This window comes from Topomyia yanbarensis, chromosome 3 (genome assembly GCF_030247195.1).
Source record: "Topomyia yanbarensis strain Yona2022 chromosome 3, ASM3024719v1, whole genome shotgun sequence".
Classification (NCBI taxonomy): Eukaryota; Metazoa; Arthropoda; class Insecta; order Diptera; family Culicidae; genus Topomyia; species Topomyia yanbarensis.
The window spans coordinates 342859052-342886502 of NC_080672.1; the positions used below are offsets into that span (position 1 = coordinate 342859052).

General features: G+C 39.5%; 3 protein-coding genes across 4 annotated transcripts in view; 2 read left to right on the forward strand and 1 right to left on the reverse strand.

The window, feature by feature from the left end:
• Window positions 1-2407: 2407 nt before the first annotated feature.
• On the forward strand, window positions 2408-16532 carry LOC131693742 (zinc finger protein 454-like). The gene is made up of 4 exons (XM_058981857.1): window positions 2408-2752; window positions 2807-3612; window positions 3674-4652; window positions 16416-16532. Exons 1-3 carry the CDS (start codon window positions 2600-2602, stop codon window positions 4650-4652), a joined length of 1938 nt encoding a protein of 645 aa, XP_058837840.1. The 5' UTR covers window positions 2408-2599; the 3' UTR covers window positions 16416-16532.
• Window positions 4899-6332, reverse strand: LOC131693744 (PRA1 family protein 3). Its single transcript, XM_058981861.1, has 4 exons — window positions 6259-6332; window positions 6021-6038; window positions 5479-5946; window positions 4899-5396 (listed from the first exon to the last, which is right to left on the reverse strand). The coding sequence occupies exons 3-4, from the start codon at window positions 5903-5905 to the stop codon at window positions 5260-5262; spliced, it is 564 nt and encodes a 187-aa protein (XP_058837844.1). The 5' UTR covers window positions 5906-5946; window positions 6021-6038; window positions 6259-6332; the 3' UTR covers window positions 4899-5259.
• LOC131693743 (tyrosine-protein phosphatase non-receptor type 61F) overlaps window positions 16533-27451 on the forward strand; it is a 37477-nt gene continuing 26558 nt past the window's right edge. Inside the window, exon 1 of one of the 2 annotated variants that reach the window (XM_058981858.1) lies at window positions 16533-17130. In XM_058981858.1, the coding sequence (XP_058837841.1) occupies window positions 17005-17130 (126 nt within the window). In that variant the 5' untranslated portion in view covers window positions 16533-17004. The remainder of the gene's footprint in view (window positions 17131-27451) is intronic. The other variant, XM_058981859.1, reaches the window with a different exon arrangement.

Here is a 27451-nt window from a genome sequence, read left to right on the forward strand (position 1 = left end):
ATATATTCAAAGAATGTTTGATTGGCAATCAGTGATCTAGATCTACGATTAGAAGTAATTTGGTGACCATTTCAATAGTTTTTAGCCTCTGAGGTATTACGATTGTACCGATTTATATGGGAAATTCCAGTGTATCCTTACTAACACCCCTGTAACTCCGGAAGCAAGAGTCAGAACAGAATGAAATTCAGCAGCAGTCAATGGCATTACTGTATCTTTCATTTGAAATCAAGTTTGTAAAAATCGGTAGAGAATTCGTTGGGGAATGGGTGTGATATTAGCTTAGGAACTTGGCGGGTTCCCCGAGGGCGTCATGAACCGTCATAGGTGGCCAATGTGGTCAAAGCTGCTTTGATTGATCATTAGTGATCCAGACCCGCAAACTAGAGTAATGTTACATCAATTTTAATATGTTTTACATCATTTGAACATCATGGTGGTACCAGTTTATATGGGAATTTGCTGTGTGACCGCACTCTTCAACCCGTAACTCCGGAACCGGAAGTCGGATCAACTAAAAATTCAATAGCAGCTTATGGGAGCGTTATACCTTTCAGATGAAACTAAGTTTGCGAAAATCGGTTCAGCCATCTCTGAGAAAAATGTGTGAGTTTAAATGACACACACACACATACACACACACACATACACACACAGACATTTGCCGATCTCGACGAACTGAATCGAATGGTGTATGACACTCGGCCCTCCGGGCCTCGGTTAAAAAGTCGATTTTTACAGTGATTGCATAGCCTTTCTTTATATGAGAAAGGCAAAAACGCTCTTTGCACTTTTCATGTGAACCACCGCTCTTCTCTTCTTTTTCGTTTTCAAGTTTCTCTTTGTGCGGTCGCTTTGCACATCGCAGTGTTTTTGTACTGCTTTATTTTTCATCGGTGTATTTCGCTCTTTGTGATACATTGTGTGAGCAAATAACAAGCCTGGTCAAAATATTTGCGCCGCCATACCAGCCTATCCCAACTAGTGGCATAACTATGCCGGCCGTTTTGAAATTTCTATACGATCAGCTATAAATTCAGTCACACTCATGCTCTTTGTTGGCTGGTAAGAATAAACACGAACTCGTGTAATTCGACACCATTATCTGATGGTATGAAATCAGAAGAAGAAAAACTTTAATGTTTTTCTAATCATATTCATATTGACGGCGCAGAACTCAAACTTATTGGATATCATTGAGGTTTAACATGAACTTTGAGTAACATTTATATGTGTTCATATAAATTCTACACATCAAATTGAGGTACGATTCATATGACAAATCTTATGAATATAAAACATATTTTCATTTTAGTTAAGATGAAGTTCAAATGAATTTCAAAACACCCAACGAAAGGGGTTCGAACGGGTCTGCAGTTTAGGTCATTTTGTCCTCTCTATACCGAACATTTTACTCACTACCCCAACAACAATCCCTCCTACAAAACACATCGCAACATCCGTTTCAGAATCAAAACTGGTTAGCCAACGTTCACCAACCCAAGATTTTTTGTCAAACCACGTAATCATTGTACGTACCTGTATTTACCCGTGATTTTTCTTTGTGCATCAGCTAGAGACCCGCTCCCACAACGAAGAAAAAAGTTTTTTAAAGAGCAACAAATCTTCAAAATTTCTCCAAAAGCTTGTCGACTTTACGTCTAAGTTCAAGTTATGAGCTACTCAAACTTAAGAGTTGCTCTCGGTCGGCCATTTCGTTTTTTTCTTGTCAGACTTCATTCCCCAACCCAGTAGCAATGAGATAACTAAGATCATTAGCTATTCATATAACTTGAATATGCTATTCTAATCTTATTCATATTGACCGCGCAAGATTCAAACCTATTGCATATCACTGAGTTTTAATATGAACTTTTAGTAACATTCATATGGTTTCATATAAATTTTACACAACTAAGCGAAGTGCGATCCATATGAGAAATCTAATGAATACAAAAGACATTTTTATTTCAGTGTAGACGTTTTGAGTGTTCAATAGGTAGATTTGCTTCAGTCTTTGCGCAACTGTTCTTTATAAACTGTGGAGTAGACCTGTTGACAGAACCCACCGCTGAATTGTCAAACAAACGTCTAATGGATTGCCTAATTGACGTTCCGTACCAGTGGCAGTGACGGAAGCCCAGAGATGCCAGATTTGCAGACAAGTCTGCAAATTGGCAGACTTTTAATTTAAGTTGCAGATTTTTTCGATGACGTAGATATTTGCAGATTTTTTAGTTTGGTTGCAGATATTTGCAGATTTTTTAGTTTGGTTGCAGATATTTGCAGATTTTTGAATATAAAGGCTTTTGGTTACACTAGCTTTCCTGACATTTTTTGTACTTCCCAGACTTTTAAAATTATTATCGCAGACATTTGAAAAAAGTACCTGGCATCGCTGCGGAAGCCTGATATATCGTGTGAATCGTACTTAACGCAGCGTATTTTGTTTGATCGCGTAGGCCAATTTTGTAATTGAAATTTCCTTTTTGTAAAAAATAATCATTGTTCGGTTTTGGATGCTTGTAATTAGGTTGTAATGTGTAATTGAAGTGTTCAATTTAGAATTGTCAACATAACAAAACTATATGTGTGAAATATGTTCGACTCCAGCAATTTATTGAATATTTGCCGTGCATGTCTGAACGATATCAGCACTAAAGATTCTGTTTTGGTGAGCACTGTCGAAGAATCTAGCGCAAAAAGTTATCACGATTTGCTTCACGAATGGCATCCTTTTGACAATCAACCGGTACCCGGCATTTATGCTAACTTCGAACATGCAAATAATAAAACTTACTTTTAGGGCTATGACAACCATTTTCCTAAATACCTCTGCTTGGATTGCACTCAACGAATCGATGGGATTCTTAAGTTCCAAACGGAAACGGTGTCCAATTCGCGACTATTGTTTGCTATTGTTGAAGTAAAAGTCACCAGCAAAACCGTTTTGTTGAGAAAATTGCTACGGTCGGAGAAATCCCGCCAGACATTGTCTCGCATGGGATTTATCAACTCGAAAGATGATGTGATTAATCAACTGCTAGATGGGATTCAGCCACTCCATTCAACTTGTATCAAACAAGAAATACAGGAAAGTGTGGAACCAAACTCTATACAGTTTCAGGATTATATAGATCGTGAGGATAAGCCGGAATACAGTGAGCTGTGCATCAAAAGCCAATTTCCGGCTTGTGAAAGTACAACAAATGAATGCAATGAAGAATTGGTCCTCAAATTCGAACCAGGAGAAGAGACCATACGTACCGTTGATACGGGGCCGACACAAGCCAAGCAATCCAAGAAAGTTGACCGCATACGAAAACGTCCTTGCCTGGTCGAGGGCTGTGAACCTGTCATCATCGGACAGACCGCTCAGCATATCAAGGAGAAACATCGCACGTATTGTAAGATTTGTGGATTGGTATTCAGTTCATACTATTTAGCTGCGTCGCACATAGCAGTACACAAGCCAAGTGAACAGTTGCTCAGTTGTGATGTTTGCTTTAAAACGTTCTGTCGGGATCAGGATCTGAAGAATCATTTGCTGCTCGTTCATGCTCGAATTGACGCCAAACATGTATGTCCATTTTGTGAGCAGGGATTCCAGATGTATTGTTAACTAAAATTGATAGTTACGGTATTCATTAAAATATTTCTTTTTCTTTTACAGGATAGCTGATCTGAAAAAACACCGTGAGATACATCTTAATTCACCATGTCATTTGTGTGGCAAAAGTGAACCGTTTAAGGATTACAAACATTTGGCCGATCACTTCCGAAAGAATCACGACAAACAGTTGTACAAATGTGGTCAGTGCTCAACTGCTTTCCTCGGTCGACGTGAGCTTGAGATCCACAATAAAAAACATCACGATGGTAGTCTAATAAACTGTGTGGAATTTGCCGTGAGACAATGGGATGATACGAACCATTGCGCGTCCTGTGAGAAAATTTTTTACACTGAAGTTTATCTTAAATCACACGCAGCTGCTGTCCACAAACTGGGCGAAGATCACGATTCGAAATCCTTAACTGCTCTTGATCAGGAGGAGTACAAGTTCAAATGTAATACATGTAGTTCCAGTTTCCGTTTGAATACATCACTAAAGAGACACACTCGCAAGGTGCACGGTTCCGAGCGAATAGCTTGCGAACAATGCGGGGCCTCTTTCAAAACATCCAGTGAAGTTAATGCTCACATTCGGTACCGGCACACCAAAGATTTCTGGTACAAGTGCGAATTTTGTGACAAGCCTTGTAACACTAGCAGTGCATTAGCGGTTCATCGGAGAACTCACACAAATGAACGACCATGTAAATGTCCGTACGAGGGTTGTGTTAAAAATTACAAAACCCACGGAGCCCTGCAAAAGCATGTTCGAGCGAACCACACCAACGAGCGACCGTATAAATGCCACTATGAATCTTGTAACAAGGCGTACATCTGTAGCCAGCATCTGAAAGCTCATATTCATTGGCACACACGGGAAAAACCGTTCAAGTGTTTCTACTGCGAGCTATATTTCAGTACATCCCCTAACCGTAGAAAGCATTGCCAAGTTCATCACCCCGGGAAACCTGTCGGTAAGGAACTGGAGAAGATAGCGACAAATGCCGATGTGCTAGACTCCAGTGTAAATGCTGAGTAGGTAAATGTGTTACTCTCTAAAATATATATTGAAATAATTATGTGATAAACTGGGTCCAATTGTCTTCGAAATTTGTGAAAGTTTGAAGAGTCAATAGTCTCGATTTTCTAAAAGATTTATTAATATACCAAAAGACAATTTTTTCTACGTCGAGTAGAATTTTCGAAGGTGCTTCAACAATGTAACAGACTGGTGATGTCAGTCATTATGCGTAAGTGTTTAAAAATGTTATGACATTGAAAAACCTTTTCTATGGGTTGACCATATCAAAATAATTTATTATAACACTGCATACATTCCTTTTTTCGGTTTTAACAAGGTCAAGATGTATATTCAAACAGTGATCTTTTTTTGTGAATTATGACTAGAAGTTAATAACGAGGATTACTTTTTGTATTGTTTTCTCGTGACGTTATCGAGATTTATCAAATAATATTATTGAACCGCTTAACGCAGGTTGAATCGTTGCGACAGAAGAGAGACAATATTTGAAACTTTTGGCTAAGCAAACTCCGGTCCATTTTTAATGTGTAAAACACCAGTTGGCGAATGGCTGATTGTGATAAGCCTTAAGCTGCCTTTTTCTATTTCGTTTGGGAAGTCCAAGTTAGAATGCATCCGGCATGAGTCCCATTGCATCGAGAAATTGACCCATCGGACTCTGTTTTACTCCAACAATCTCGATAGTATTTGTAATCTTGTTCTTGATGTTTCGCAAACGCAACGAAGCATGAATGAACGTTACTGAAATTAATAAAATGGTTGATTAATGCAGTCTAATCGATGATATCATCCTGTTGATGACACTATTTCGCAAGCCACGTACGTGAGAAGGGCAACAATATAGCAAACATCACAATCAGAACGGCATCAAAAAGGAAGAGCACCAAATAACTGCAACCCAGGACTCCACCCAGAACTGCCCATTTGTTCGGTTGTTGTTGGCCGGCCGCTGCACTCAAAGAACGTTGTGCCTCAGAAGCGAAGAATTTGATAAACACGTACATAAGCGCCATGATAATCGAGACCCCAAGAACGACCTTGTACGGATGCAGCAAACCAATCAGCACAAACACGGCGCCACTCATGAGAAAATAATTAGTCTGATAGTACAGCAAGTTTTTGACAACTCGATTGCCCCATTTCTCGAAATCCTGAACGTTGGGCAACTGGAACCGAGCCGATTCCAGAAGAAAATCGCTCACTGATCGCAGAGGCGCCAACTGGAAGTTTCCTCCTGGTTGTGAGGTCATTTTTTGCTTGATTTTTAAACTTCACTACGATGTTAGGGAACCTGTGAGATTGTGCGACATTTAGTCAGTTCTATAAATAACATTCTCTGCTTTGCATGGGACACTATACACTTACCAGCTTCTACGAAGAATGTATTGCGCACTTCCCACCAACCTGGACTCCGCACTTTCGAAGTGCGAGTGATCAAACTGCTACTGAAAACTGCGAGCTGTCAAATCACATGTATTTCAAGTGATAGAGATGGTATTTTCATGGACAGACCAGTCGAGCTAACCAGTCTATGAGAAGAATTCAATAGAAGAATAGTAAGTGCGCAGTGTGGTTAGAATCCAATTTTTACTGCCACAAGCAATAACAACTGTAGCCAATTTCCGAAACAAAGTATTATTCTGATTCATGCACCTGACAACTTGACAGGAATCGAACTGGAAGATAGCATAATTTTCTATTTTGTTCAAAGAGGGCGCTCAAGAGATTCTTAGAGCAAAGACGATGCTTTAAGGTTGGAGAGAGAATCGGCAAAAATCAAAAACGAAAAAAGCAGTTTTTTTCCACACCGAGTGTTTAGATGTTCACTGTAACAACATTTTACATAAGCTGAAGTGAAAACTCTACAAATGCATCATATCAAACATTGCGTGCTGATTTCGTTCAAGAACATTAACCAAGCTGAGTCATTCGCCTTGCGAAACAACATGCAGCACACCGCCGAATGCGGCAATGTTAAATATAGCATTCCCGTATACAACGAGAACGGCGCTGTAGAAGTTCGTGTCCATGATTCGGCTACGCATACCCCTGACAGCGTGATTAAAAAATGCTTGCAAAAATACGCAGAAGTAGACTCCGTTACACACGATACATGGAGGAATTTTCTCCAGGGCATCCCTAACGGTGTTCGTGTAGTGAGAATGCGCGTGACCAAGCCAATTCCATCATACATAACCGTCCCCTAGGGGCAGATCACTTGTGATGCATTTTTAAAAATCAGCGAAATTAAATGCATTTATTTCCATCAAAATATAAATTCATAATGTATTTTGCGTTGCGTGCAATGTTTTTGCGTTGCGTGCAATGTTGTTTGCGTTGCGTGTAAGACGTCAAAACCCTACAGAAAAACTAGCCCTACACTTAACAAAACGTCGAACAAAGTGGATCAGCGTAGGACGTTTGTTAAACAAACTTTTTTGCGAGGCAGTGCAAAGCTGATGCAAAAATGGAAATTAAATGCATTTTTTTCAATTTGATGCAAATTTGTTATACATTCTTAGAGTGATCTGCCCCTAGACCGTCACAGTGTTAGGAAGTGACGATGTTCTCATTCATCAAACATCACTAGTCACGTACCCAGGGCAAATTCCTACGTGCCAGTTCTGCACGAAGACGCTGCACCCCGGAAAAACTTGCGCAGAAAATGTTAAGGAAAACTCAACAAATCCAACTGAAATCAGCACACAACCATCTTACGCTAAACCACTAACAGCTGCAAAACCAACATCTCCGGATCAAGCACCAACAACCAGCAACAACAACAACGAAACGAATGCCAAAAACGAACATACTATAACCACAGACTAACAGACAACACTATGAGTGAATTCCATAAAAAAACATCGATCCGACCATTTTCCCAGAACACTAGCTCCACCTTTTATTCACGGTCCCAAACACTCATTTACTAGTGGGTTACCCCTCAGGTGTGGGAGCAATTTTTCACTAGTGGTCTATCCCCCATATGCTTGTTCATATGTCAGTGGCGCCATAATTTCAAATGTGGCCACAGTCCCAACTACAAATATATTTAAAATGACCGTTAAAGCGGGCGAAGCTTTGTTTTTAAGTGTTATGTCTGTTAGTCTGTGCTATAACGACCCTTAAGAGTAAAACACAAACTGGAACATCCGACCGCGAGCAGCAGGAAAGTAGTACGGATGAGGACATGGACGTAAACGATAACACGAAAGAAGACAAACGAAACGAACCTCAACTTGCAGTGGACAACACTGGCAATATTTCGCCCCCTAGAAAAAGGATCTCAACACGTAGCAGCAAGTTGTTGTAACATAGTTGTTTATTTTAATTATTGTAAAAAAAACAAACAATCGGCCTCGTCGAGCTACCGCATTTGGGCCTAAAATTTTTTATTAATTATTAAAAAAATGCCCTTTTTGACAATAATCGTTTACGCCAGCTTGACAGCAACGCCCGGTTGAAGATATCGGGCGTTCATTGAATAAACATCCAACGCATTGGACGAACGTAGGATGACTTAATCTCACTGGGCAGTTGACGTAAACGATTATTGTCAAAAGAGCCATTAAACGTATTACGAACTGAATAATTCAGACCGCCATTATGGCACGTAAAAAGCTGGTTTGGTCACTGCACAGTGACGTCACGCATTAAATTGGATAGGTGGTGGTCCTGTTGTTTACAATTTGAACTTTTATGATTTTTTGTAATCTTTGGCATATATTTGGCAGAATCTACAATGCCTTGGAAATGTGGTGTGTGGAAATGTGAATTCGCTGTGAAAAGTCCGGGAATCGGACTATTTCGTTTCCCTACTGTTGGAAAATGTCTGAAACAACTATAGCTATCGAAAGAATTGAAGAATGGAAAAGTGTTTTGGGATATGGCAATAATTTTACGCATTCCAATAAACGAATTTGTAATCATTTCCGAAGCGGCAAGAGAAAGCTAAAATACGAGTACAAACTAAACCAAAATGTGTAATCACCCTTATTCTTGTTTACGACGTATGCGAGATTCGTTTACGACGTATGCGAGATGCAGGGATGCCAGGTGCACAGATTTATCTGTGTTTCAAAGATTTTCAATATGCTGCACAGATTGCAAAAACTGCACAGATTTCCACAGTTTGCTGTTTTAACGCACAGATTTGCCCAGCTTTCTTCTAGAATGCACAGATTAGCACAGATTTCTAAATTTTTTACCTTGCGCTTAATATTTGACTCGCGCGAAAGCCAAAAAAAGGTCACCACATCTTATTTTTAACCAAATTTGTACGTTTTCCGTGACACAGATTTTTAAATGGGTCGCGCACAGATTTTTCAAAATATCACCTGGCATCCCCTAGATGCTCGTTCACGACAGCAAAATCTAATGGGCTTACTATTCGTTCGAACCGCTTTCGAACGAATCTCGCATTCCTCGTAAACAAGAATAAGGGTGAATATCAATATACAGTCGTGATTCGGTGGTTGGACACTTTTTAACTGGACCGTTTTTTAGTTGGACCTCCGCTAGTTGGACCATTGTCCAACTAAAAAGCATCTGAATGTCGAAATCTTATGTCAAATTCACTTTGACAATCAATCTAACAATTATTAGAGATGTGAATAGATGCAATTACACTACTAACGTCTCCTTTGGAGAGTTTTTGACATCTGTCAGTCGGTTCAACTAACGAATCAAATTCGTTAGTTGGACAGAGGTGTGGCCCAACCAGTGAATCACGACTGTATGTAGGAAAACCTACCCGACTCACTGATACGCAGGATCCGGATTGGGTGCCATCACAACATCTCTCCAAACCAACATCGTGGAATCTGTCATATTCGCCGCGTGTGAAGCAAAGAAGAACCTCTTCTCATCTATAAGAACCTCTTCTCATCTATAAGCATGATTCAGGCGAATTGAGTAGATTTACTCCACAACAAACTGACTTCAAACATTCATCTATTCGAACTATTACTTTATTTGATTTAACATTGCTTTCAGTCATAAAATTCATATTTTAGATGCAAATAAAAGATCCAGGGACTCTATGTCGACTAGTTCATCTAAGTCTATGTCTCCGAAGTTACAGAGTCATAATTCGGTGACATGGTTCTGGTATCAAAAATCACGCGCGGAGTGGATCACATCAACGATTTTCCGTCGCAGCCAAACAAATGAGGAAAGTTTGTCTACTAATTCACATGTTTCTAATTCTCCAGATCAATCATATTCCAAGCTTTCATATGGTAAAGTTGCATTTTACTTTTAATTATGTTCGACCATAACCCAGCTATCAGATTCCAGCCACTTAGTGTCGATTAAGGGGTTATATACAAAGTTGTGGCGAAAAAGTGAGCTAAGTTCGTGATTGTTTTTAAAAGTGTTTTATGCAAATTTTATTTGAGCAAGCAACAGACAGCTCGTTGGTAGTGCTATCGAAGTTCGAAAAAAACAAGTCGAAATAAAAAAATTAAAGGGTTGTGTACAGGACACGACCACGGTGACATTAAAAATGTAGCTTTTTTCAAGAGCATACGTTATTGCTCACTCTCCTGTTTTCATATGTTACAATTTGCTATACACCCTCCCTATTAAAACATAATTTATTAAAGGTCATTTAACGGTAATCTATTATTACAATTAATCAAGTATCTCACTAGCTGATTGGCATTATTTGGCTGATCCTTCTAGTAAAAATAGGCTGGTCTGTCCAGAAAATATATTCAAAAGAAAAGCTCCATATTGAGAACTGTGATGAAGAAGCCCACGCCCGCCAACGGAAATATACAGATTCTCCATGAAATATGAAATTTCATTTTCCATTTAAATTTTCAATAATGTACTAATGAACTTAGGTAAGGTTTTAAGGTTCAGTATTTCTTGATCGATTAGTGGTCGAACAAATGAAATTATTTGATAAATTACATTGTTATACAACGTTCGCACTACCAGTTGAAACGGGTTTTGATGCTATCTTGGTGACATTTTTCTGGATGCTAATTATTATAACGTGTTATAACTCTGTAGTGTAAACATTGTATTGTTAAACCAATTCTGCAGCGTTTTATGTTTTTGTCTCCAGTTTTCCGCGAACAAACACTACTCAGCTTTTCCTTAATTTTTGCGTTTTCACGGATAGTTATCCTACGTTTTGCATCACAACACTATTACAAATGTCAAACTGCATTGGATATAGATTCCACGCACCCACGTCTATCAGTGTAAATATATGTGCGTGCTGTCAAAAGGCTCAGCAAATTCCTCTTGTCTAAGGTGTCTGCTGTGTCTCCTTTTCCAAGTGCTCCAGTGGTTCGTTGCTTTCTTAACGGCTTACAATACGACCAGATTTCGACTGGCCGGAAGTTCCAGGGTCCAGCGATAGATTCCAACTATCACTCTCCAGTGTTCCTCTCTGGAGCCACCATGAAACGACGGCAGAGAAGGAGATTTACCTGAGCCAGTCCGTGGCTCCTTTGACGATCTTGTTTTTTACCAGTTGCTGCTGCCCTTGTTGTTTCCTGTTTTTCACTTAGGGGAGTTTTCTTTTATTGGTTAGGAACACTGTTTAATCTTTGGAACTTGAAACTTAATTTATTCAAAAAATATATACAAACGTTATCTTAAAGCTACATGTTGCCCACGCGATTCATATATCGCTGCGGGAAAATTTATACCTTTTAGTCCAAACGTTTTTCCCTATTCTCTTATTTTACGACTTAAATTTCCTGTGGTCTTAGAAGGGCGAATTTCCTATTTATTTACTTATATATTTGACCCTGCCTCTTCAAAACTGACGTATTTAACCACATTTACAGATTCTTACTATTCAATCCTGGTCCAGTCTCATAAGGGCTCACAAAGTATGCGGTTACATTTGTACCGCTTTCTAAGATTGTATTACTATCCTAACCGCAGAGAAACTGAGCAGGAAAAACCAAAGCTAGCTAGTCGGACTGCATATTACATGCTTATGTAAATTAGGTGCGGGAGGTTGGTAAATAGACAGAGTGATCCCTTTTTCTGTGTTCTTTTCATTCAATTTTCGGGATTTTAAGATCAACATCAACCTTCTCTACGTGATGCATCGATGCATTTCTTATACAAGGATGGCAATGAATAAAAATCTCGTTTGCGCGGCAACATACATCAATTTTTCCACAGCAATCGCATTCTATTATCATATCTGGTGATGCTGCTATGAATGGTTTATCGCTGTATAGAAAAATGCCATATTCAAAGAATGACACATTAATATGGTTATTATACAAATATTTCACATATGCCTTTGCCCGAGCTTCATGTTTTCTACCGTATAAAATTGCTGGTGTTTTGACAGTAAACAGATATGGATGACAAATTTCTTTAAGTAGTGAATGCTTCGAAGGAGGAGTTTCAACTGATGCACTAACGACTTCTTTCATGACAGATGCAGTCACTCTTCCTATGCGAATATGATTCAAAAATGGGTTAGAGCTTTGGCCCTGCGTCAGTTTCTCAACACTTGCAATTTCTGTTGCTTTGATCTGAAATGACATTCTTCTACCGATTTGCCTTAAATTCTCTAAATTAGCATTCTCGTATTCCATTTTGAACATTCCTTGTAGGATTACAGGTGAACCCATCGTGGCTACAAAATTTGCGCAAAACAGCTGCATTCGACCCATCTTGTTTTAACTTCTGAAGTAAATTTAAAAAGTCAGATCTGGTAGCCTTCTTACAAATTGTGTCATTGGTTGTGGCACCTGATAAATTCATCTTCTGCAGTTTAGTTCATGCTTAGCGAAACGGATTGTATAGAAGCCAAAAGAATTGCTTCCTGTTTTGCTTCTAGGCTTAGATTTTCGTCAGAACTGTACTCAGTACTGTTTTCTGTAGGGCATGTAAAGTTTATCGGTAACGCATCATCTGATTGTCGGTGGGTATTCATGTACTGATAAGTCACTTCATCAATTTGTTACATCTCCCGCAGATTTTTTTCCTGTAAAAATTTCTTTTCCCCTCACTTCATACACCGTCCCAATCCAATTTAAACAATGGAATCAGAGTACTTGCAAGAATGCACTACGCGAAATTGCATCAATCAGTCTTTGAAGGATCGGAGTACAATACTTTAATGGTTTTCCAACGTAATTTCTGCGCGACTCCAGTCCCCGTAAAAAGCTGTATACAGTCTGTAGAAGCTATCCTAGAAACATGTATTTTTCCTTCTAAAGAATGTCGAGCATATGCAAGAGGTTGTGTAATTCAAGTATATTCACGCAAGTATTGTATCTCAGATGGTAACAGCTTAGGGAGCTCTGCATTAGAAATTGTAGAGCGCAACTTTTCCGGATCTTTGTCATAAAGTCGGCATATCTAAAGTAATTCAGATGGGATTGGAAAGTCACACAAATTTAGATTTTTTTTAATTGTGACTTAGCGTCGAATTCGGAATTCCATCTGGTGTTCACTGGTTACCTTAATGGCATCCTAAATTTGATTTGCTTTGCTTAGTCCACCACTAGGTCAACCATGTCTTTAATTTTTGCTCTACACTACATGCATTTTAGATAGCAATGATGTCGATGAGTATGTATCATAACCACTATCAGAATCATCCTCTGAATTTTCGTCTATAAAATAAAGTAACATTGATCACTAAGAGGACTTCTCTGATAGTTATCCTACGTTTTGCATCACAACACTATTACAAATGTCAAACTGCATTGGATATAGATTCCACGCACCCACGTCTATCAGTGTAAATATATGTGCGTGCTGTCAAAAGGCTTAGCAAATTCCTCTTGTCTAAGGTGTCTGCTGTGTCTCCTTTTCCAAGTGCTCCAGTGGTTCGTTGCTTTCTTAACGGCTTACAATACGACCAGATTTCGACTGGCCGGAAGTTCCAGGGTCCAGCGATAGATTCCAACTATCACTCTCCAGTGTTCCTCTCTGGAGCCACCATGAAACGACGGCAGAGAAGGAGATTTACCTGAGCCAGTCCGTGGCTCCTTTGACGATCTTGTTTTTTACCAGTTGCTGCTGCCCTTGTTGTTTCCTGTTTTTCACTTAGGGGAGTTTTCTTTTATTGGTTAGGAACACTGTTTAATCTTTGGAACTTGAAACTTAATTTATTCAAAAAATATATACAAACGTTATCTTAAAGCTACATGTTGCCCACGCGATTCATATATCGCTGCGGGAAAATTTATACCTTTTAGTCCAAACGTTTTTCCCTATTCTCTTATTTTACGACTTAAATTTCCTGTGGTCTTAGAAGGGCGAATTTCCTATTTATTTACTTATATATTTGACCCTGCCTCTTCAAAACTGACGTATTTAACCACATTTACAGATTCTTACTATTCAATCCTGGTCCAGTCTCATAAGGGCTCACAAAGTATGCGGTTACATTTGTATTTTCCTAATGTTACTTAGAATAACCATTCCAGTTATTATCTGCGAGTATTTTCTAAATGTTTTCCGAAGATTAGCAGCACTATCGGTTGTGCAGTAACGTACCTTATCCACGATGTCAAAGTCGCAGTGCGCTTTGTGAATTGCTACTGCTAGAGCATCAGCTGTGTGCCGTCGCTTCAAACGCCGCACAGCGAGGGTAATCGAATTCCTTTGAAACATTTCCTCGTTCAACCAACGGGTTGTCATACTCAAATAACTCCTTCTATATTTCAACCAGTAATCTGCAGTTATCGAAACGTTTCCAACTGATGTCATTTATTGTCTTAATTTGTTCAATCATTTCTGCATATCGACGGTCAATTCGTTTGCGAGTGATGGCCTGTATCTAGCCCTAAGGCCTTCGTGCAAACCCATCTCATTAACTCGTTTGAAATACGGCGAATCGACTAAAGAAAACGATAGGCCTTCATTTATTATCAGATCGTCTATTGCATTGTCTACATCAGTTTATGTTACATCATTCATTTTGGGAGATATTCTTCTTGCCACCTTTTTATGAATAAACATTTCTCTTATTTTGTCTTCTAACCATTTATCCTTTCGCTAAAAAAAAATAATGCATAAAATGCAGCATGTCACATAAAAATCAAATAATGAATACACCCTTAGGTGTGACTTCAAATTAGTCGAAGAAGAATATCCACAGCTTATGATGGTTATTTTTAGCAGGCATCAGTGGCATAGCCAGAAATTTTATTAGGGGGAGTTGATGAAAATCGTTGATTTTTCGTCTTCGGCAAAGTTGTTAATAATGTTGAAGGCTACACAAATGCGAAAAATAACATATTAAACGATATTTGAGAAATTTCCTCAAGCCAGTTCTTTTCAATGAAACTTTTTATTGTAAGCTTCAGAGAACTATCTTGAATAGAATGCGAATTTTATTGTTTATATATACAGAAAAAAATGTTGGTAAAAATAAGAGTTTTTCACTATTAGCAAAAAAGAACCAACGCATACTCTTAGTTTAAAAATAAAACTTTTGTTTTGAGTGCTATTCTTCATTTGCTTAAAAGGAAAACTTTTACTTTGATTATTATTCTTGATTAATTTAAAAGTTTTATTTTCAACCTAATAGTTGGCGTTGGTTGTTTATTGCTAAGAGCGGAACACTCTTACTTTTACCAATATTTTTTTCCTGTGTGTACAAAGCAGAAAACATTTATCCTACTGTAATATCAGAATAACTTGTTTTAAAGCTATACAAAACATTGTTTTTTATTCGCGCGGGAGGGCACAATCCCTAACTTAAAATTACTTTTTAGCCTTTCGGATTCTCCTCATCAGTAACTAGCATCATCTTGGTGCCAATTAGATGATAAATCTAAACTAGCACCAAAATTAGCATTAGTTAGACCAACGACGTTGTACGCTCAATACTAAATCCAAAAAGTCATACGTCTTGCACGAACTAAGCAATTGGCATGTTCCGAGCAATGTCTCGGAAGACAAGCACAGAAGCGCTGGTTTGCTGCGTATTCTCATCAGCAAACCAGAGCTATGACTTTTGGATTTTTGTGATATAATCGTCGGAGAAAATACATAGTTTGGTGCTCTCTTAATTACTAAATTACCTTCAATTATAGGGCCATGAGTTTTTTTCAAACCTGCAAAAAATTAAAAAAATAAATTATTCGCGAAATCTTTGTTATCCCGCGAAAGAATATTCTTGGCCATTGTTTTCTTTTATTTGTTGACCATAGCAGTGCGTGAGGCGGTCTATTCGTGTGGTCCAATTTTGGATGACGTGTTCGATCATTTCAATTGGTTCTGTTTTCATCCTTGGTTGGTTTTTTGCTAAGAGCGGCTCTAATAAAATAAAAAGTAAACACAAACTTTAGCTCATATAGTGTAACGATTCCACATAATGTTTAGATGATACCCTGAACAGGTCGTTAGGCTCTTAAATCATGAGATGTTTATTAGGGGAAACACATTTACCAATATTTTTTGTGTGTGTATATTAAAATATATAAAATTTAGTAGAAGGTCTTTATGAAGTATGTTACGCCCTCAGGTAAATCGATCGAATTGGAAAAATGACACTATGTAACACTTTGCTTTGAATAAACCCTCTAACTCTAAGCTGTAAAATAATTGAATTAATTAATAGTACGTATTTTTTATTAAAAAATATATGTGAAATTTTCTTGCGATTTCTCAGTGTAATATGTACTTGGTTCTAGAAAAAATACGCAGGAGGTCACCTCTCACGAACATTGTTTATACTCTTTTTCCGACAGGGTCATTTCTCATCTGTCGTTTTTGACATTTTCCCTTTTTGTTTTTTCACTTCAACATAAACAGGCAAGTGTGCCAGTGTGCGTGTGCGACCCCGTTCATAATCAAAAACCCATCACCGTCGTCGTCGAGCAGTCGCGTAGTATCGGATCAGAAGCAGACTTTTTTTCGTTTCGAATCAGCCATCATCATTGTCGGAAGAATCGGCAAATGGAATCAGAAACAAGCGCTGAACAAACAACGGTCTAGGTTGTAAAGGTATGCTGTTCGCAAATCCGTTTCCAGGTCACCGTGAAATGATGTGAAATCGGTGGTTTTTGTGAAAAGTGTGCATTTTTTCCTGGAGAAATAGACTAGCAGGCGTAGAAGAGAAACAAGAAGAAAAAAGGTGCGAAAGATTTTCGGTGGAAAATAAAAGGGAGTGAACGAAGAAGTGAAGCATCAGGAGTATCATCGGAAGAATAATATTCGTAGTAAGCTGGAAAAAGTGCAGTGTTTATGGCATTTGAATAAACTCCCGTCCATGTACAAAAGTTTTTGTCAACCCAAGAAGCTGGGAAAGTGCATTTAACCTTTCCTCTGCTGGGCCAAGGGGATTAGGCCTAGGAGCAGACACATTTAGTAGTTTCTTAAACTTCCAGGAAAGCGAGTCAGAATGAGTTCCAACAATACCACCAGCAGTAGTACCACAAACAGTAGTAACAGTAACAACGGAACGAACAGCATCGAGGTCGAATACAACGAAATCGAATCCCGCAATGGCTGGTGTTCGGTTTTTCAGGTAAGTGGTTTTCGTCTGTCCAGAAACTTGTGTTTTTTTTTATTAAGATATTCGCCCACATAAGCATATGCCGACCAAGTGGCAGCTTTTCCACCAGTCCGTGAACCCTCGCACTGCCCTCAGTCGAACAACCAACTCGTTCTTTTGTCTTTGCCAATGTTCAGCCCGTTCAAGAGTGAGATCGTACTAGTTGTTCCTGTTGTGTCGTTGCTCTGTGTGTCACGGATAAACACGTACGAGAAAAAAATTAGTCACGGGCTGTCGTAACTATTGAGTGTTGCTTGCTGAAGGACGGATTCGCAGCAGCGAAGAAAATTGAACTTTTCTTCTTTCTGCAGTTAAAGTACACGCTTGCTTTAGAATCTTTGGTAGGTCCTGTGGTAATGATATATGGAGGTGGCATGCAAAATTGTATTTTCTCTGAACAGGGTGATTAATTTGTTCAATTTTTTGGCCACCAAGTATGAGTTTGTATTTAATTGAGACTGTTTTTTGGACTACTATTATAGATTATGTGCTTCTACGGTTGGTAGTAATGGTAGTAATAAATTAATAAACGTTGCTGAGTACGATTCAACTAAGGCATTGTTTAAAAAGTGACAATGCTTAAATAATACAATTTTCTCGGTCAACTCATATGGCGTTTTCGTTTTTTCTTGGTGCTACACCGGTGTAGTGCAAAGAAAGAGATAGACTGATTACACCCAAGTTTGAATGAGTGTGGCACCGACTACACCGGTGTAGTGCACTGTCAAAAACGAATATGCCATTAGTTTTTACTTCTAAATATTTCACTTTTTTGCCAGTCGGTAATACAGTAAAGACCTGATTTTATCAGCCTCCGATTTTTTCAGTTCTTTGACCAGATTTTGTCAGCCTCATATGAAACTGATAGTATTTTGATGGGCTCTAGCAGACGAACCATGTTGAATTGTTTACTTTAGGTACTTTTCCCTCTGTAAGTGGAAAACATGTTTTTCCTTCGTGAATATGCTAGTTTAGTGTTGTAGATTCATAAAAAAGAGGCGGTGAACCGAAAATTTTAATAATTCATTAACAAGTTGTACCTACCAACCTTTCTCGTATGGTTATTGTGCTCCCGAATGTAAGGCTTTTGGCGAAGCTTAATGCGGCTATGCCGCATAGCCGAGTCCAAAGATCCGAAGCGGCGCAAAGCCGCCGAGGATCTGCCGGGCGAGGTGGCCTTGTTACTTGTCATCGGAGTCGCAAGCAAACCTGTGATCCACTCGTTTGCCCGGTATACTCAAACATAGGGGCTATCCCTAGTTTAGGTCCGAAAGAGCGGCAGCGAAGGTTAGGAAAACTAGGAGTGAGGACGTCTGATGAGGAGGATCACACCTAACAATATCCACTAGGGTAGACGAGCCCTTATTCATCTCATTAGTCGGGATATCACACTCTTTCGCGGATAACTCGGCTTTCAGTGATTGGAATGCTCTTAAATCGGTATCAATATCTTTGCTTCGTTCCTAAGAAGCAGTACAATAAAAAATCTCGCCTGGAAAATGTAAAATACTCCCGTTTGAGCGAAGCGAAAAGTCGAGTACAACGCACCCTTATTCGTCCTACCATTTGAGCCAATGCGTTGAATAGAGAGAGCAGATACTGCTCTAACTAATGTGTTCAAATGGGTAGGATGAATAGAGGTGCTAAGATGAATTGAGGCACAGTAACCCTATATTAAACAAGCATAGTGGTACAGAAGAATTCAATCTGATGCAACAATCATTTAAGCAATCATGAATACACACTACAACAGAAAGAATAACTGGTAGAATAGCTGGAGGGAATTTAGTATTCGTGGACATTACGGTTGACTGCGCTCTCTGATTTACTAATAGTCGATAGATCCGCTTCAGACCTAGGGGACCCAAGAGATCAGGAAGAAGACATAAGCGAAATCAATGCGAAGTTTTAATTGCATCACTGACGTCTTAGCATGCGTCGTTAGGAGCAGATAACAAACAAAACTATGAATTTCAGAAACTGCATGAGATGGCGCTGGGCCTGTGGTCATCGACTGGCATGGTCCATCCTCATTGGTTCGGAAGTCTTCTTGGTTGGTTTTGGTAGATGTGTGCTCCTACTTGCAAGTTGATCAATTCGCTTGGGTAGGGGACATGTGGATCCTACTAGTTGTCGAGAGGCTAGAGCCTTGTTGTCCCTAGCTGTATGCAGAAGCCGTCTCCACTCCATTCGGTCCATTGCTGCTTGTCGCCAGCCTCGCAGTCTTCGAAGGGTCCGCAGGTCGTCCTCTATTTGGTCGATCCACCGTGCTCGCTGTGCGACCCGTCTTCTTGTTCCTGTAGGGTCGCCCTCAAGAACCATCTTCACCGGGTCGTCATTCGACATTCTTACGACGTGCCAACCCACCGCAAACGTCCTATTTTTGCGGTATGCTCGATGGATGGTGTTTCAACCAACTGATGCAACTCATGGTTCATTCGCCTTCGCCACGCTCCGACTTCCATCTTCACGCTACCATAGACGGTACGCAACACCTTTCGTTCGAAAACTCCAAGGGCGCGTTGGTCCTCCACGAGCATAGTCCAGGTCTCGTGGCCGTAGAGTACCACTAGTCTAATCAACGTCTTTTAAATAATCAACTTCGTGCGGCGGCGAATTTTGTTCGACCACAGCGTCCTCCGGAGTCCAAATTAGGCACGATTTCCCGCCAAGATCCGTCTCTGAATTTCTCTGCTGGTATCATTGTAGGCGGTTACCAGTTAGCCCAAATATACGAATTCGTCGACCATCTCGATTTCGTCACCGTCAATCCGAACTCGGGATGGGAGGTCCACATTGTCGTCTCTAGAACCTCTTCCTCTCATGTATTTTTTATTCGAAACATTGATGGCAAATCCAATTCTGCTGGTTTCAGCCTTCAGTCTGATGTACGTTTCCGACATCGCCTCAAAGTTCCGTGCCATTATGTCAATGTCGTCGGCGAAGCCAAGAAGCTGGACTTCCTGAAGATCGTGCCACTTGTGTCCATCTTCGCTCTCCTTATTACACCTTCTAAAGCAACGTTGAACAGCAGGCACGATACACCATCACCTTGCCGTAACCCTCTTCGAGATTCAAAGGGACTCCAGAGTGTCTCTGATACTCGAACAACGCACATCACCCGATCCATCGTCGCTTTGACTAATCGTGTTAGCTTATCCGAAAAACTGTACTCGTGCATTATCTGCCGTAGCTGATCTCGATCGATTGTGTCATATGCCGATTTGAAATCGATGAACAAATGTGCAGAACCTACCGAATTGCGAATATTTGGTCCGTAGTGGCAAACACGTTAACATACAAATACTTGATCCCTTCGCGACCATCCACGGCACCTACACCCACGATCTCGAAAACATAACATCCCGGTGATAACGTCTCAGTGCTTAAAAATTTTTAAACGCGGTCTCAATCGTGAACCTAAAAACTCTCGCGCTCGCACGATCATGAATTGATCACTTCCGGATGTTTTTATCCTTGATATCAGCAGACTAGGTCCATGCCTTTAATTGAACCAATTAAAAAAAGATAGCTCTCATATCCACTGGACACCACGTTACATGGCGACATGACCGGGAATTCTAGTGATATGGGGAAATTTAGTCCCTGTCAGAATGTGAATTGTACATCTAAAACTATCAGAATCAGTGCGGTAAAATATCAATTTCAAACGAAAATAATCGTTTCAAGTGAAACTTCGAGCCTTTCACTGTAAACATACCACCACTATATCAGTTGAGTTCGGCTGCCGTCTTCGTTTGAGTCACTCAAAGTTCACTGTCAATTGAATAACAGGTTCTAGTCATTTGACGTTTTTGCCTGTTTAGTTTCTATTGAACACCAACCTCACATTAGCACGGTCTCAGCTAATGGAAGTGAACCATTCCAATGGACCACTCACAAATGAATATGAAGGAACACTCACTGGCATAAAAATAACTCCGACCAAGATAATAAATAATATAGGGTAAAGGCTATGATAAGACGAGGCAACTCAAGACGGATACAGGTACGAGCATTTTTTCTCTGTATGAGTAAGGTTGTATTTTTTTTTCGATGAAGCTGATAAATCAGGAGGATATGAAAAAGAAAAGAATAAAACAAATGACGTAGTGGGCTTTTCTGCTTAACAAACATAAAACAAATTCACTCAAAAATGACAAATGTTCCGAACCTTTCTTTCTCTTCTTCTTGGAGAGTTTTCTTTCCTTTCTTGTGCCCTGGTGAATAATTGTTGACAGATGACTGTATGCAACTAGCGAGGTTGGCAGTGCAGCCAATTTCTTTGTCATATTTAGATATGTTGCTATAATACACATAATAATGACTGTTTTATTAACTCACATTTCGCCAAAATATATCTGGAACTAATAAATCCAAGATTTTTATCATATACTACATGTTTCTAGCAAATTTGGTCAGCATAACAGCCTATTCATCAGAATCAAATTTGCCACAAACTTTGAAATAGAGATGGACGTACTACCAAAATACAGAAATATACAGAAATCGTATTACTAGTTGCTTTATCTTGTCTTAGGTGTAAACGGGCGAACTCGTTAAAGGTCCAAGATGATAGATAACGGAAATCGATGGTTAGTCATTTTAAATGAAGGCGTAGTTGGTTGAGTGGTAAGCGTGACAGCCACCCATCCCAGTTAGTCTGGGTGCAATCCCAGCCGAGGTCGCTGAGATTTTTCTGAGGTGTAAAATCTTCCTTCGGAAGGGAAGTAAAGCCGTTGCCTAGCAAAAGCAAGTATCGGATTAACGTTCCTTCTGCGATCTACGTTCGGGCCAGGCCGGCGCCGGTTTTGTTCAATAAACACTTTAGGATTACCAGGAGTTGCACATTGAAAGATGTTTCCCTAATCCCAAGCACTACTACTGATTCCCTGTGCAACTTCAGCTAGTCTAGATCGATAACGGAGTAGCAGCTACGGGTGGTCGTACAAGGTCAAGCTCAAGCTCAAGCTCGATGGTTAAAGTCATTTTTAAATCAGAGATGAGGGCAACATGGATACCATTTGAAAGGAGGTTAGGCCATTTTGAAATCCAAGATTGCGGCCTATAGTGACCAAGAAACTGTGAAAACAACTATCAATATGGGTATCATTTAAAATAATCATAAAATACCGTAATTTATGAATTTAGGCCATTTTGAAAACAAAGATGGCGGTTTCGGGTAACCACCACAGTAAAAACCATGATCAATATATATCTATATCGCTTTTGCAATGATGGTCACTAGATGACGGAAACTGACGATTGAGGACATTTTGCAATCAATCAATCTGATATGGCGCCTTTTGGTTACCTCAAATCAATAAACCCACCTTCGATATGACCTATTTATAGCATTCATATCGAGCAGAACCTTTTCCAATTCTTTCTAAAAAAAACCTATTTTAATCCACCTAGCGGTGCAATTGTGCCTTTCTCAATCATGAATCACGAGAATGTGTGCGTTGTTTATATTCATTAAAAGCTTTTAAATGCATATATTACATTTTATTATTGTACATCACATGACAACTATATACAGGAAAATAAATCATTATTCGAGTTCTAAAATTTTGAAAAAGAAAAAACAGCCACGGTAATATTGAACTGAAAAAAGGTGCGAAATCGGAAAGTCCCAAAAAGTCGATTTTTATAAAAAAAAATTTTTCGAGATAACATAAAATCTCGACGTTTCATGCATTTTAAAGATGTTTGGCATCAAAAATACGAATTCGATTTCTGAAATTTCATGGGGTCCCCCCTTGAAAAAAAATTTGAGTTACGGCTCATATGGGAATTTCATGTGTGGTCGGACCGTTCAGTCTATATTTCCGGAACCATACAAGCGATCCGTGCGAAATTTTACAGACATCTGTGGGGATAATAGAGCTATCATTTGGGACTAAGTTTGTGAAAATCGGCCCAACCATTTCCGAGAAACTGATATGAGTTTGCTAGTTATGAAAGATGGCCGCTTTTCCCGGGCACTTCCGGAACCGTCTATGGTGGTCAATGTAGTCAACGAAAGTTTGTTTGGCCGTCGGTGACCTAGAACTGCAAAGTTAAGTTATTTGAGAGACATTTTAGCGAAATTTTTACCTTTTTTGCTTCCATCGGAGTATCGGTTTGAATCACAATTTGCTATGTGATCGCACGCCACAACCCGTAACTCCGGAACCGGAAGTCGGTTGGGGATAAAATTTAATAGCCATTTACGGGGACGCAATACCTTTCATTTGAGGTCAAGTGTAGTCGAATCGGTCTAGCCATCTCCGAGAAACCGATGTGACTGTTACTCTGAATTTGGATACTTCCGCCGGGGCTTCCGGAACCGATGATGGTGGCCAATGTGACCAAAGAGACTTTGAATGGCTGTTAATGACCTAGTACTACAAATCGAAGCAGTTGTGGTCACATTTTGGAAAAAATTTCACCATTATACATTCATTGCAGAATTTCTTAAAATCGACGTTTTCTGCGTGATCGTACTCATCACCCTGTAATTCCGGAACCGGAAGTCGGATCCATTAGAAATTCAATAGCAGCCTATGGGAACGTTGCACCTTTCATTTGGGACTAAGTTTGTAAAAATCGGTTCATCCATCTCTGAGAAAAGTGAGTGAGATTGTGTTCGCGTACACACACACAGACGCACATACACACACACATACATACACACACACACATACATACACACACACAGACATTTGCCGAACTCGACGAACTGAATCGAATGGTATATGTCACTCGGCCCTCCGGGCCTCCGTTAAAAAGTCGGTTTTCAGAGCAATTGCAATACCTTTCTATTGAGAAAGGCAAAAAGATTCTCGTAGACTATAGACTGTGCTCGTAATGTGTTCCTATATAACCAGTGTGGAAATGTTTTACCTCTTCACCATGTCATCGGAATTGTACACAGGGAACTATTGGTAGAGGTGCAAATAAATAGCTGAATTACATATTTGATTTTAGCAATGAATTTGACAGCTTCGTACAATTATGATAGCATACTGCGGCTATCATATTTCTTCTTCAAATTTTCTTAAATTCGCAGAGTTCAGACGAAAATAATGAATCTACTAATAACAGCTTATTGAAACTGGTTGCAATGAAAAATGTTATTTGGTAGTACGTTCATCTCTATAATATTTTTGTTGCAAATTTGATTCTGATGAATAGGCTGTTATGCTGGCCAAATTTGCTAGAAACATGTAGTATGTGATAAAAATGTTGGATTGGTTAGTACCAGATAAATGCGAAATGTGTGTCAATAAAACGGTCATTATTATGTGTATTATAGCAACATATCTAAATATGACAAAGAAATTGGCTGCACTGCCAACCTCGCTAGCTGCATACACTCATCTGTCATCTGGCACAAGAAAGGCATGATAACCAAAAATACGAAGCCAGTTGTCTCTTTTTGTCTTAGGTTTACCCGGATCTCATTTGACTGGTGCTCACTGGGGAAATTGAAAGCTGATCTATTCATTTGAGAGGATCAAACGAAGGAGGTTGAATATGAATTGCAACTCATTTGAAAGCAGCGGTGAGTGAAGTGCCATGAACCCAGCTTCAGATTAACAACAACTGATGCGTTAAATGAATGTGAATGCTACTGCAGACGACTGATTGACTGCGTTCATTCAGTTTCGATTGAATGAAATGAAATTTTACTGCACTGAATGAAGGTCCACGTGACCATCCAAGAACGCACGCGTATATAGGAATGGTCACACGGTTACAAAATCCAGTTTTGTACACGCGAAGTCACATGCACGCGAGCCTACGTGACAAACACGTTAACATACGAACGCTTAAGCTCTTCGCGATTAACAACTCACACCTACGCCTGCGATCACGCAAACTTGATAAAACCCCGGTAATAAGGTGAAACGTTTTAGTACTTACGAAGTTTCAAACGCGAACCTACAAACGTCCTTCGCGATCACGTCCGGAAACCATTACCCTCTGTCCTAATAACTAAGGACCAATCAAGAAATAAAGCTCATATCCACCAGACAACACGTTCAATGGCGACATCTCCGGGAACTCTAGTGATATGGAAGATCTTACTTTCTTAAAACATCTGAGCCGCACACCAAAAATAAAGTATTAAATTCGCGGTCCGCGCGCGATTATCCAAGAACACGCGAATATGCGAAAGGCACACGGTTATAAAATAGAATTTATGCACGAAAAGTTACATACACGTTAGTACACGCGACATACAAAGGCACACGCGATCAAAAACGTTAATGTACCAATGCTCGAGCCCTTCGCGATGATACATGCGATCGCGAGTCCCTACACCTGAACCGTACAATGAATATCATATTCAGAATCACGGCCCTCTACAATTGGCCTAAAGCAGTGTTTTAGTGGGCGACATTGCCTGTCTCGTATGTGATTCTAACGGGGAGCCCTTCCGAGAACCTAGCTCTGCAGCTCCAGTATGACAACTCTCGAAAAAAAAATTTCAATCCTATTTGAAATCCACATCGTCAATACAACTATTTTCCTTTACACGTACAATACTTTTTTCAATTCTCTCTAGTATGAACAAAAATATTGAACGTGTATGAACCGGCTTGATTTTGTGAACCCTATTTTGCTAGTACGGATTCCAAACAGCAAAACCATATTCTAGAGTTGACATTACACTCTTTGAGATAAATATGTGCAAAATTCTTCCGATTTGGCGAAATTTGTCTCGCGGGATGGACGGAGATCCACTAAGTCATCCGGTTGCGTCCTATAGGCCCGCTAAAAATGTGTGCACATTACCTGTAAATGACAACATCGTTGTTTCTGCCAGTTGAGAATCATTCACCCGGTCGTAACGAACCACATAACACAACTCGTTGCTGTTGTGCTATCATATGACAAACATCATTTTGGGGTAAACTGAGTTAGATATGCCACATCACTTGTCTAAAAAATCTCTACAAGGTGGCGTTTTCCGAATTTTGATTCGGCTTGGTTACTGAGAAAATGTGAGAAACATGCTGAGAAATTTTTAATTTTGTGCTTAGAACGACTGTCTGGGGATTGACTCAAGTTATTTTGATATATAAGATGTTTACTGCCTATAATCGCAAGTCAGTCCCATGTAGATAGGGAATCCCATAGAAAATGGGACTGTTTTGCGATTATGGGCAGCTTATATGTGTAAAACGATTGTATACTATTCTCCCGAAAATCATTCCCCAGAAAGCCATTCCCCAGAATTCCACTCCACAGAATATCATCCCCCAGAATGTACTATTCGCCAGGAAGTCATTTCCCAGAATGTACCATTCCCCATAATTCCATACCCCAGAATGCACCATTTCCCAGAAAGTCATTCCCTAGAATTTTTTTTTATTTCCTTCCCACTTCTATCGAACGACATTCTTCGCTTTCGATTCGGTCACATTTGAAATGATTTGCATTGTGTTGAAACCGAAAATTAGGACATTATTTATTCCGAATTAAAATAAAGAATTTGCTGACTTTCCCCAAAAACCATTCCAGAGAAACTAAAATACCGAAGTGTTTCCCCAGAATGAACTATTCTCCAGAAAACCATATCCAGAATGAACCAATGCTCAGAAGTTACACCGATATAACCATTTTCCAGACGATATTTTTGAAGTGGGAAAAAATCTTGATAAAAATTATAAATCTTTCGGAATAACGCTCCCTCGAAGAGTGCACTGCTACCAGCATTAGACAAAAGAAATATTTTTACATTCCTTTTAATAATATAAACATACCTATAGGACAAATCGCAATATTCAGTACAGGTGTGTTTTTGAGAGAACCATTTGGTAACAACCATAGAAAGCGATAGCCCCCTTCCTAGAATCCCAAAGAATGTAAGTAAGGTTATGTGGCGCAACCAAAACTTTGTACATTACCTAAGTCAAGGAACTGATACAGTGTTAAACGGCTGAGGATAAGCCGTCGAAAGCGGCAGCTCCTCGCAAACAAGGCAGTTATCCATTCGCATACCCGATTTACTCGAACATAGGAATTGTTTCCTTCTTTCAAACATGAACAGTTTTTATATATTTATGCCAAATAACTCTTGCACGCAAACTTTTGATCTTTTTGTCTACCCGTTTTATTCAAACATAGGTGTTGGTTCCTTCTTTCCAGCTTTCCCTGAATCTATATAAAAATCGAAAAGAATGCACATTTTGACAAACGGTTTGGTGTGTTTTTAAAGTATTTATCCTTCCTTTGCATTGGAATGTTTCGTACGTAAAAGTACGATCCACCCGACTGCTCGGTTTACTCAAACAGGTGG

Coding starts and splice junctions, on each gene's coding strand:
- LOC131693742 (XM_058981857.1), top strand. CDS start 2,600: ATGTTCGACTCCAGCAATTTATTGAATATTTGCCGTGCATGTCTGAAC. Junction 2,753..2,806: donor ATCCTTTTGACAATCAACCG/GTACCCGGCATT, acceptor ACTTACTTTTAG/GGCTATGACAACCATTTTCC. Junction 3,613..3,673: donor TGTGAGCAGGGATTCCAGAT/GTATTGTTAACT, acceptor TTTCTTTTACAG/GATAGCTGATCTGAAAAAAC.
- LOC131693744 (XM_058981861.1), bottom strand. CDS start 5,905: ATGACCTCACAACCAGGAGGAAACTTCCAGTTGGCGCCTCTGCGATCA. Junction 5,397..5,478: donor TATATTGTTGCCCTTCTCAC/GTACGTGGCTTG, acceptor TATTAATTTCAG/TAACGTTCATTCATGCTTCG.